Here is an 11,300-nt window from a genome sequence, read left to right on the forward strand (position 1 = left end):
TCCCGCCGCACTATGATATCGTCAACAAATACGTTAACATGTATCACACGTGTTTGTCTTCCAGCGTAAGTAGCGTTGGGATAGGGCTCAGTGCCACTACCATGAGTTTACAGTGACCGTACTCGATAGCGACGGCGTAAATTATTTGTATGAAGAATTGTACAGCGCATCTACAAATAATTTACGCCGTCGCTATCAAGTACGGTCACTGTAAACTCATGGTAGTGGTACTGAAGTGTTTCAACGGCCGTAATTTGTGTGTTACGAACCACTTGTGATGTCGGTAATTTGTTTTACTTCATAATATTCGTCGATTATTAATTCGTTTGAACCGTTTCCGAGCTTGCCAAGCCCAATTTAATGTCCTATTCAACAAGTGCAAGCCAAGACCTGTGGAACGAGTGCAAAAATTATAGATGTTGTAGTGAAAAAAGTTTTTACACATGCCAAGTAAAAATCAATCTTAAGTCAATTTCATACATCGAAAACTTTTCTCACTTTAGCTATACCTACCTGCAATAATAATAATTCATTTATTTCGTTTCATGTTCCATAAGATAAGGCCAACATGAACCCAGCAAGGGCACAGCAAATACCAAATAAATACCATACCTATCAATGTTAACAATAATGTAATGTTATCAATTTGTTGCTTCAATCAATAAACTTTCTTGACTGGGTAACTGCATGCTATAATGTACAACTTGCTAGTCATGTCATTATTATCTACTAGCTGTAGTGGGGGAACTTTGCGCTATATAGGTCAACGTTCTATTATTACCTAGTGAAAGAATTAATAGGTTTAAATCAGTAAAAAACCTAATAATTAATTTTATTTTATTTAGAAACACACATTCTTACATAATAATTTTGCATTTTAGCTAAAGCTAGGAATTAGTTTTATATAAATAGATCTATAGTTCCCTATAAAAAATCGAACATTAAGTACAGTTAACTTTTGTTAAAAAATATGAAACACGTTTAAACGTACAGCATATACCTACGCAATATTAACATTCATCAATTTATCTTGAGCCCATATACACACACATACGTGTATATATGCATCATAAATATCTACTTCAATAATTAAGACCTAATCTAATTAAAGACCTAGCTGAATAATAAAAATGATAAATCGCCGCTCAGTAAGTACCTACCGCACGTGGCATCTCTTTCTAGCTGTTATTTTTAAGACTTGTAAGACTGGTTTCAAATGTGAGGGGGGGGGGGTAGATTCACTTTTCCCAGAAGGTCATATAGGTAACAAAATTAAAAAGGTTAGGAACCACAGGTTTAAATCGTTTCTGTAATTAAATTACCCACCCCTTTATTATATTTTTATAAGACACTTACTTTACTGCCTCTATTTCAGTTGCAAGACGTAGTAGACAGCGGGCTAGAAGGCAACGAGTACGTGACGCTGCTATCCTGGGTACTGAATACTTACCCCGGGATAGAGCTGATGGGCAGCTCGGAACTGAATATCGACGTGAGCACTCTGCCGCCGCTGCTGAGTGAAGAGAGCTTGCAGAAGCTACAGGATGAATACTTGCAGGTTGTAACCACCACTTACATCATTAACCTCTTACTTAATTAATCTCGCCATCAAACGTAGCAGTTTGGCGAGTATGTATAATGTGTAGTACCTAAGTTGTAATTTGAATATATAAATAAATAAATAAAATAAAAAACCACCAGGCCCCTGTACCAAAAAAGTTATAAGTTCCACAAGTCTACATAATTGTCACTTTTTTCTATGTCAAACTTAACATTTATGTTTTGGCTGGAATCTCTTAAATAATAGCCTATATTTACAACTTTAGAGTTTTATGTCGTTTGCGTTATTTTTCACTCAACTATTACAGCACTCGGGACATCACTTGAACAGAACGAGTAATAATTACCTCGACATTCCAGCCACATTGCAGTGGCCGTGGTCATGAGTAGACTGCAGTGTAGAGTATTACGTTTGTTTGTGTAGCGTAGCGACCAAGTGCGGGTAGTCCGAGATACGGGTGCCATTATTAACCTTTTTGCAGTCATAGTGCATATAGCAACCACATAAATGTACACAAATATTCGACCTTACTAAATATACAATATGGTACAAAATCATTTGAATTCGTTAAAAATATGATTCGTTTTAAATTAATCCCTCATAGGTAAGCAACGTAAAACTATGATTTATTTTGTGGCAGCACATCTAAATTCGCGGGGCCTGGAAAAGGGTTACTTGTACCTATTCAAGTGCAGGTAGTTCGAATGACTCGCGCAGCTGGACAAAATGAAGTACCATGAGCTAAATATGTTCCACCCATTCATTTGATAGGAACTTGTTTAAAAATTGATCGACCACTTATTTGGCTGATGGTACAAGAAAAAGTTGATCGACCTCTGACCTCTGTGTAACTACTCTTTGCAGAAAATGGAGAGTAACTACATGGAGTGGATGGAGAAGACTCTGGAGGCGGAGCGCGCGGAGTGGGGCGGCGCGCGCGCGCCCGACGTGGAGCCGCACTCGCGCGCCTACCACACGCACGCGCCCGTCATCGTGTTCCAGATGATAGACCAGAACCTGCAGGTGACTGACCCATACACACACTACACGGAGTGGGTGAGAGACGCGGGAGGCGGGGCGCGGAGTGGGGAGTATTATATGTATTTTAAAACATACATTTGTTTATTCCTAATCTATCCATACATAAATGCAAGTAAATTCAAAATAAGAAACTAAAAAAAAAACTAAAAGCCAGGTTAGAATTGGGACCTGCACAAAATCTAAATGCTGTCAAAATGGGTTAGGTTAGGTTAGAACTGCGACCCTCACAAAAACGAAATCCTGCCAGAAAAGTGGGTTAGGTTAGGTTAGAACTGCGATGATTATATGAAAAAATAAGTTATAATTACAAAGCGGTATTATTATAAATACTCCAATAAAAATTGTATATGAGCCAATGCGGACCCCTGCGTACCCCATTCGGGAATACAGACGTTTGTTTTTCGTGTGTGCGTGTGTGTGTGTGTGTGTGTGTGTGTGTGTGTGTGTGTGTGTGTGCGTGCGTGCATGCGTGCGTGCGTGCCTGTGTCTGTTTGTGTGTGTCTGAATGTGTGTCTGTGTGTGTGTGTGTGTGTGTGTAAATTTAATGATAATTATGTCATGAAACATAAAATATTTTTCCTATTCAACATTTATCTGTACATTGACGGCAAATCTTAACATGAGTTTGAAGCTGCGTCAGGTTTGCGTAGTGTATCGTGGTTAATATAAGCGTATTTTCAAAATGATTCTCTATATACATTAGTAGTCGCACCTGTCAGCGTGGTGAACTAATTCTCTGGTATGCTTAGACACGGATCCGCACCAAATTTAAGGCTATATTTTTGTTTTTTTATTTTTATTTAAATCAGCATTATTTTGCTTATGCTTATGGTCTGTCCCAGAATTCGAGATACTAAAATGACGTTTCATGTGTTACCTGTTTTTTGCGTCTCATAAATAGTGATGTGCCGCAACCGGTTATTACCGAAAGATTTTGTAGGTACCTATGTATGTATGTCGTAAAATATTAAGATATGAATGGATCCGTGATGTACTAAAATGTAGGGCACTTAGGACATTCTAGAAAAGGTAAAATAGGTCTAATAAAAATGCGACCGTTTTCGAGATATTTCGACTTTTTATAGGTGTTGATGTTTAAGTTTCAATTTCATTCTAAGTAAGTTTTACATTAACTAAATAATATGAGAATAATGAATATTTGATTTATTATTCTATGATATGAATATCAAAATAAAAACACGAGAAAACGCACTGATCACATCCGATGACAATACGAGTAAAGTAACGAAAATCGGTTGAATACCACTTGAATACGAAAAACATGAACAATGACGTTGTGTGATATCTGAGGGCCTACGCCGGAATTCGAAAATCAAAGTTCGTACCGAAACGTCCCTCTCACTTACGTATTAAATTAAATAGTAGTGTCAGAAGGACGGAACGACACGAACTTCGATTTTCGAATTTCGTAGTAGCCATGGCCCTGACTACGAAATGCAAAACTCGAACTTCGTATGTTGCCGTCCCGCTGACGCTTATCTCATTCAATACGCGAGTGAAAGGGACGGTGCCATACGAACTTCGTTTTTCTAGTTTTGTAATAGCATTTGTATTATTTTTTACGTTGGCACTAAGTGATGAACACTGTATTTTTACCTGTGCTTAGATTTCATCACTTTATCGTATGATAAAGTAAAATGGGAGTAGAATATTGAATGCATTATGTTATTTTTGCTAATCGTAAAATAAACATTTTTATCGGTTATTTACGAAACCGAAATCACGGAGCAGCACTGTTCCTTTTATGCTGGCCACATTATTTTTACGTTTGACATTTCAGACTGTCATTTTAGTATCTCGAATTCTGGGACAGACCATAGGTCCATATATCAATGAACTATAAATAATTACTTTGCTCACCCGCGGCATAGCTACGAATATCTATGCAACAAATGTCTGTGCCCTCTTGTTCTGAGAGGAGGCCTGTGCCCAGCAGTGGGACGTATATAGGATGGGACGGAAATGTCTGTTCAATGTTCATGCAGCTTCTCCACGTCCACACGGTAAAAACACACAATCACATGTTCTTACAGCGTTGAGGCGGAGGGGAGGACCTGCATAAACTAAACACATTTTTGTTGCATAAACGTGGCTATCATAATAAGGTCGCGGGTGAGCAAGAATTATTTATAGTTCTAGTTATGAACTATATAATTACTTTATTTTAATTGATTCTCAATAAATTATACCTAGTTCTAGTTTAGTGCTTGATCCAAGGCCGTCCAATTAGAGTGCAGCGCCTGCGCGTTTTTTTTTTATTAAATGGCTTCTGTTCGTTTGGACAATTCTGCAGCAGATCCACGTTTGTGATTGGTTGATAACTAAATGAGTCCATCACAAGCAAGACTAAAGTCAAACTGACCACATGATACATACTAACGCCATCTACTGACATTTCGCCTGTCAAAGAACTCTCATTGACAATGAGGGTTTTCTCAGAGGCGAAGTATCGCTAGATGGCGTTAGTATCGTAAGGTCCGTTTGACGTTTGCTTGCGATTGGCTCATTTAGTTATTCTTCTTCTTCTCTTTTAAAATATGACTTAATTTTCTGTCCTAATTAATAGGACAATTTCGCCAGTGTCAAAGTTGTACGGTGGTTGTAGTTTTTGCAACTTGATAGTAAAATTCCAGAAACCACGTGGACACAACTTGCGCATTAAAAAATGTCAGACACGAGAGAAATATAGAATTTTGTAATCACTGTTCACTGTTAAGGTTAATCGCCGCATAAAACACTATCAAAATTATACTTCAACTAACCAAAGAAACTGAAATAACAAAATTAGATATTGTCTACATCCGCCATGTTCGAATGCTACAAATCGAATCCATTTAGTTATTCAACGAATCACGAGCAAACGTCAAACGTACCTTACGATACTAACGCCATCTAGCGATATTTCGCCTGTGTGAAAACCCCCACTCGGCATTACCACAGTGGCAAACCAATTTTCTTTTCACCTTTGAACTACCTAGCTCCTGGCATCTCAGTAAGCATGTTGTAAACAGCTGTTTTAATTTCAGGTCACTGAAACAATAAGCAAAGAGATTACTTTCAAGGCTCTCATGCTGAGCATTGAACAAGTAACGCGTTACGGAAACATGTACAGGGAAGGCGTACTACAATTCAAGGTAATTGTTTTGCTTTATTCTTTCCATTTAAATGCTCATAAAGTTCGTATTCATGCAGGATGTAGGCCTCATAAAATGTTTTTTATTCTCTAGCTAGTGCATAAAGTAAAACCTTCGTGTATTAAGCCAATCAGGTTCCAGTGTCACCAACACTACAATTTTATAGAAAAAAGTTTTTTTTTTGTTTTTTTTTTTAGTATTTTAGTGTTCTATACCTACCCGAAAGCTGACAAACGGAACTCTATTAAATGTTTTTTTTCGTCGGTTCTCTATAACGTATAAAAGCATTGGAAATAAAATATTACATATGTCAGTCAACCCTCGCCTGCGATTCGGGCGGAAATAAACGTTACGGGTTAAATGGTGCGTTATGTGCACTTTTTGAGCAATCTAGTTCAGTCAAAACCATTTATAATTACATCGAAGAAACGGCAATATTTGGTTTTTATAACCAGTGTAAAAAAAGCTAAGCTTACTTTGGGACTAAGTCAATTGGTGTGAATTGTCCTGTGATATTTATTTATTATTTATTTATTTAGTGTTATTTTGGTACCTTATAAGATCGTGTTGAGATTTCTTGGTCGTTACATCTAATGTGTCGTCATAACTGGTATCGCTATAAACAGTTTTGACTGTATATCGTTTATTTTCAGAACAGCCACTTCGCGGACCGTTCGCGCGTAGTATACTTCACACACCACATGATCACAATCGTCAACAACAGCGAGCAGTTTGTCCGTCTCGCGCAACACACGCAGGCGCGGCACTGGCCGCCCGGCCGCCACGACGCGCCCGCTGAAAGGAAGTTCGACACGCTGCTCGACACCTTCCAGGTACACTGCACTGACGCGTTTCGAACTCAAACAGAGTTCATCCTCAGAGCAAAGCAAACGTTTACCATGCTACTAGATTCCTTCCAAGTACGTTAGCCTTAGCCTTATCCGTACCTAGGTATGCGTAATTATCTATACTGATATCATAAATGCGAAAGTATCTCTATCTATTTGTAACGTCATTGCGCTTAAACCGCTGAGCTGATTTAGATGAAATTTGATATGGAGGTAGTTTAAGACCCTGGTAAGAACATAAAATAGTTTTTGTCCCGGAAATGCTGGGGCCGGGAATTGAACCGGGCTCTTTGTCAAACTTTAGCATACCCGAAGAAATTTTCTAATGTGGGTATTCTCGAGACAGTAACTTTGCGACTAAATTTGCGAACCTTTTTTTGCTACCAAGCGCCATCTATGTGAAAATGCATGTCTGTCTGCTCAACTTAACGAGAGATGGCGCTGTTTTTAATCACTGGCTGTGATGTAAATCGCTGCGTCTCGTTTATTATCAAAAGCGAGACTCGAAATAAGTTTTCGTGTTTGTTAAAACAAGTAATCACTTTGCAGAAACTAAGAGACGAAGCAGCCCGCTTCTTACTAGAAGAGGCGTTCCTGGATCTAGAAGTTCACTTCGACGATTTATTCACCTCAAAATGGGTGGCATCGAGCATCCCAGTCGACACAATATGTGTCACTTTAGAAGACTACTTCCAAGATTACAACCACTTGAGGGAGAAAAACTTCGAATACGTTATAAATGAAGCACAGAATCTTGTGTACAAGAAATATATTACGGCGATGCTTTCTAAAAAGGTGACGTTTAAGACGCCCGAAGAGGCGCAGCAGGCGGCTACGAAAATTGTCAAGGAGGCAAATCAGATCAGGGCGTTCTTTAGAAGGATTGGAGCTGAAGGAGTCGACGTGGACTGGCCATTTGAGGTTATCAGTACATTGGCTGAGGTAAGATTTAGGTAGTTTCTGATATGAGTCGAGGAAACTGAATCGAGTATCACGGTGGGACCATTTCGAAATCGATTTTGCTATGATTTAACAATAATAATAATAAAATCATTTGTTGCCACAGAAAATAATGAATCCGTAGCACAAAGGTTCCACCATCGTACCCGATTCAGTTTCTTTGACTGTGAATAAAAAATAAAAAATAATCTTATTGGTTATGCTTATAAAAGCGCTACATTCATATGAAATTTTAAGTTTCTATGGAAACTGGAAGTACCGTATAGCTTATGATTCCCCGGCAATTTGTATGTAAATTGCTTTGATTCCTTATAACTCGAAATGTGATTTTTTCACTGAAACTAGGGGTAGCAAACCGGTTTTTAAAATTAATGAACTGTCCGTGCATTACATTACATATTGTAATGTATTGCACCGTCAAACTAGCTCTGCTCCACGTGACGTCAGAAATGGATGATTCTGTACATTTGTGCATTACATGTAATGCAAGGACTTATTTATTGACCTATGACAGTGGCCACCAGTGGCGAACGCGAGGGACAGTTAAAGTGTTAATTTCGTCTTGATACCTCCACACGTTTCTGAGAAAAACGGATGTACCGACAAATAGCAAAGTCATCCTACAAGGTTTCCATTTTATATAAGTATTACCCTTAATCTGGCCACAAACCTGCGAAGAGCCTAAAAATCCTGGAATCCAAGCCAAATGACGTAACTTTGACGCAAGTAAAATTCAACCACCCCTTTCTCCCCCAGGTACTTCGCTGCCAAGACATCGAAATGCTCTCCCTAGACCTGCACGGTGTGCTAGAGAAATGCCCAGACATTTCTGAGGAGCATTTGATCCGTCTGCTGTGGCTAAGAGGCGACGTGCCGCGCGCGCACGTGCGTGACACGGTCGCTCACGTCACGCGCACGCGCCGCCCCGCCCGCGCCTCGCAACACCCGGACTTCTTTAAGCATGTCACGTTTAATGATAGGCTGCTGGGACACTTTGCGCTGTAAAGGACTACGTTGATGACGAGCAAATGGACAGCGGTTGTCAAAGTTTATCAAGAAAAGAAAGAAGAAAGTAAGAATGAAATGTAATAAAAATTGATTAAAGCAATTAGTCAGTCCGAGTGGAAGGTTTTTATAAAATGATACACACACATGAGATGCAATTTCAATTTACTTTGTAGCTCATATCTTTAATATTTGCGATTGAAACTGATAGCGGTTGAAACGTTGGTAAAGCTACTCTCAAATCATATAATGTGTTTGTAGGTTACAAAAAAAGTGTTAAGTACAAAGGTGGGCTTATCCCTGAAGGGATCTCTAATGTAGTTGCCGAAAGTTGTTATACATCAGGGGTTCTTATTTTATTACAAATACGGCCCGCTATTGTTTTTACCAATAAAAACAATCATGTTACACAAATAACACAAAACAATACGCAAACACTCAAACGACAAACTGAACGCCCGCCCGGCCGCACATTTGACAACGACTGCATGCCTTATACCACGAAATTGAGTGGGCGTTTATTAAATCTTTGCGCCATTCTCAACTGTATTCATGTAGAATGCGTTCCTCACATTTTGGATACTAAACTAAATTATTATTTTGGGCAAAAAATTAATTGTAAAATAAAAGACAGTTTCGATTAAATATTGCAACTTTAATTGCAAGATGTTAGTTGGAGCGAAATCATGTATTATTATTTAGTGACCTCACAAAGTTTAAATCATGTTTTAAATCTAAGATTATATAATATTAACCACCACTTAATTGTAAGAATTATCTGTATAGTTAGTTAAAATAAATAAATGTTTATTTATAGATTGAATTTTAACTAAAAACAAACTCAAATAATGCGCTGGTAAAATGGTGAGTTATTATGGAATTAATAAGTTGAAATATGATTAAATTTATGCGTTAGCGAAATTAAAAAAAAATGTACTTTCTTCAACAGGTAATCAGTTCAACAGCAGAGATTTACTTGATCGTTTCATTTTACGAAACTCCACTTCCGGACTGCACTCTATGTAAGTGTAAATGCAATTTATTTTATGTATGTATATTTGTTTTCAAATGTAAAATATCTGTTTTTATTATTACATTATTTTTCCACCGTGCTTAGGTCATCCACATGTCCGTCCGTGATCTTATTCACTATAGCGTTATTTCTCTTGTATTAACTACTGATCAATAATATGTGTAGGTATCATTTATTTGTGGTATCTAGTGAAGAGAGTTAATTAAAACTGCGTCCACAAAACTTCAGTCTAGGCAGCCATTTTCGGTGCGTTTTTGAGCCTTGTATCGAGCAAAATCAGGCCTCATGCGCTTGCCTCGCGCGGTGACTTGTTTAGTAGACACCCGGCTTTACGCCATACTTGTTCTATCAATCCCGAAATTTACCTCCACGTTACGACATATTGTTTGCTCAATCGTATTCTAATCTCGATTTGATAATACGTCATACGGAACTTAAACCGGCTATATGTATAGGACCATGATTTTTTTGTTTAATTGACAAAAGAAATCTGAAATTATCTGAAAATCTACTTAATTGACGAATTAATTATATATTTTTGAGAAATCTTGCCTATTGTTGTATGAGTGTTAATATTGGCATAGTCCAGAGTAGTTAAAACACTGATTTCGTTTCACTGTGTGACTTTCATACACGAACGAATAGATGGCTGTGACAGATTTATAACTCCCGCGAATAGGTTGGCTTTGGCTTATTATATCAACGTGTGAATTATCCTATTTTAATCAGTTTTATATTTAACCCATGTGTTTTTTAAATTTAGCCAAGATTCTATCGTGAAATTCTTCATCTGTCTGTTTTTGATTAGCACAGGAAAAATAGGCTATTTTGGCGGCAAAATATGTACATCAATAAAACTTTGTTTGTAACTTTATCTTTATAAACGTGACTCAAACAAAACATAATAGGTACACATGGTTATACGTACAACGCCGCAGCGTTGTCTAGAAAAATATTACCGAAATTAATTCGTAGGGTTCTGTACTTGAAGGATGTCAAATGGAACCCTATTAATAACGCTAGACTGTCCGTCCGTCCGTCTGTCCATAACAGGGCCGTATCTCAAGAACCATACTAGATAGACAGCTGAAATTTCTTCTGTGCAACACATATCTAATGTGTACCTGTTTCTATTGCCGCTACAACAACAAATAATAAAAATAAAGTAAAATAATAAATTTAGAGATCCTGACCATCCAAAAAGAAATGATCCCACATTGTGTCCATTTCTAGGGTTTCGTAGTCAACTAGGAACCCTTATAGTTTCGCCATGTCTGTCTGTCTGTCTGCGGCTATGCTCAGAGACCGTTAGTTAGAAAGCTGTAATTTGGCATGAATATAAATTTCAGTCACGCCGACAGTGATAAAATAAAATAAAAAATTTTAGGGTATTCATACACGAAAAGTGGAGGTGATTTTTTTTCTCTCGACTAACCCTATATAGTGTGGAGAATCGTTGGATAGGTCTTTTAAATCCATTCGATTTAGTGATCTGTGCGCGAAATATTCAACTTTAAAGTGCAAATTTCATTAAAATCGAGCGTCCCCCCCCCCTTCTAAAATCTAAACTGTTGGGTGAAAAAATTTGAAAAAAATCAGGATGGTAGTAAGTATATCAAATTTACAAGGAAAGTTATAACGGCTGAGATTGGTGGAGAATTATTAGTAGTTTAAGAGTAAATAGCAGCCTAAGGTAT

The 11,300-nt window shown here is 37.8% G+C and overlaps 2 protein-coding genes across 2 annotated transcripts in view; both read left to right on the forward strand.

Moving 5' to 3' along the window:
- Positions 1–9,386, forward strand: part of Sec6 (Exocyst complex component Sec6) — a gene marked incomplete in the record, with an annotated part of 51,100 nt that extends 41,714 nt beyond the window's left edge. Inside the window, 1 exon segment of the mRNA XM_074093209.1 lies at positions 9,082–9,386.
- LOC141431918 (exocyst complex component 3-like) lies at positions 7–9,386 on the forward strand. Its single transcript, XM_074093210.1, has 7 exons — positions 7–65; positions 1,376–1,558; positions 2,426–2,584; positions 5,650–5,757; positions 6,411–6,590; positions 7,155–7,547; positions 8,322–9,386. The coding sequence occupies exons 1-7, from the start codon at positions 39–41 to the stop codon at positions 8,568–8,570; spliced, it is 1,299 nt and encodes a 432-aa protein (XP_073949311.1). The 5' UTR covers positions 7–38; the 3' UTR covers positions 8,571–9,386.
- Positions 9,387–11,300: the final 1,914 nt, after the last annotated feature.

The sequence above is a fragment of the Choristoneura fumiferana genome, chromosome 10, assembly GCF_025370935.1.
Source record: "Choristoneura fumiferana chromosome 10, NRCan_CFum_1, whole genome shotgun sequence".
In the NCBI taxonomy this organism is placed as follows: domain Eukaryota; kingdom Metazoa; phylum Arthropoda; class Insecta; order Lepidoptera; family Tortricidae; genus Choristoneura; species Choristoneura fumiferana.

Bases quoted from the DNA above. Each gene is read 5' to 3' on its own strand.
- LOC141431918 (XM_074093210.1), top strand. From the start codon at position 39: ATGTATCACACGTGTTTGTCTTCCAGC. The intron at 1,559-2,425 runs GTTGTAACCACC...TACTCTTTGCAG, and splicing joins TACAGGATGAATACTTGCAG to AAAATGGAGAGTAACTACAT. The intron at 2,585-5,649 runs GTGACTGACCCA...TTTTAATTTCAG, and splicing joins TGATAGACCAGAACCTGCAG to GTCACTGAAACAATAAGCAA.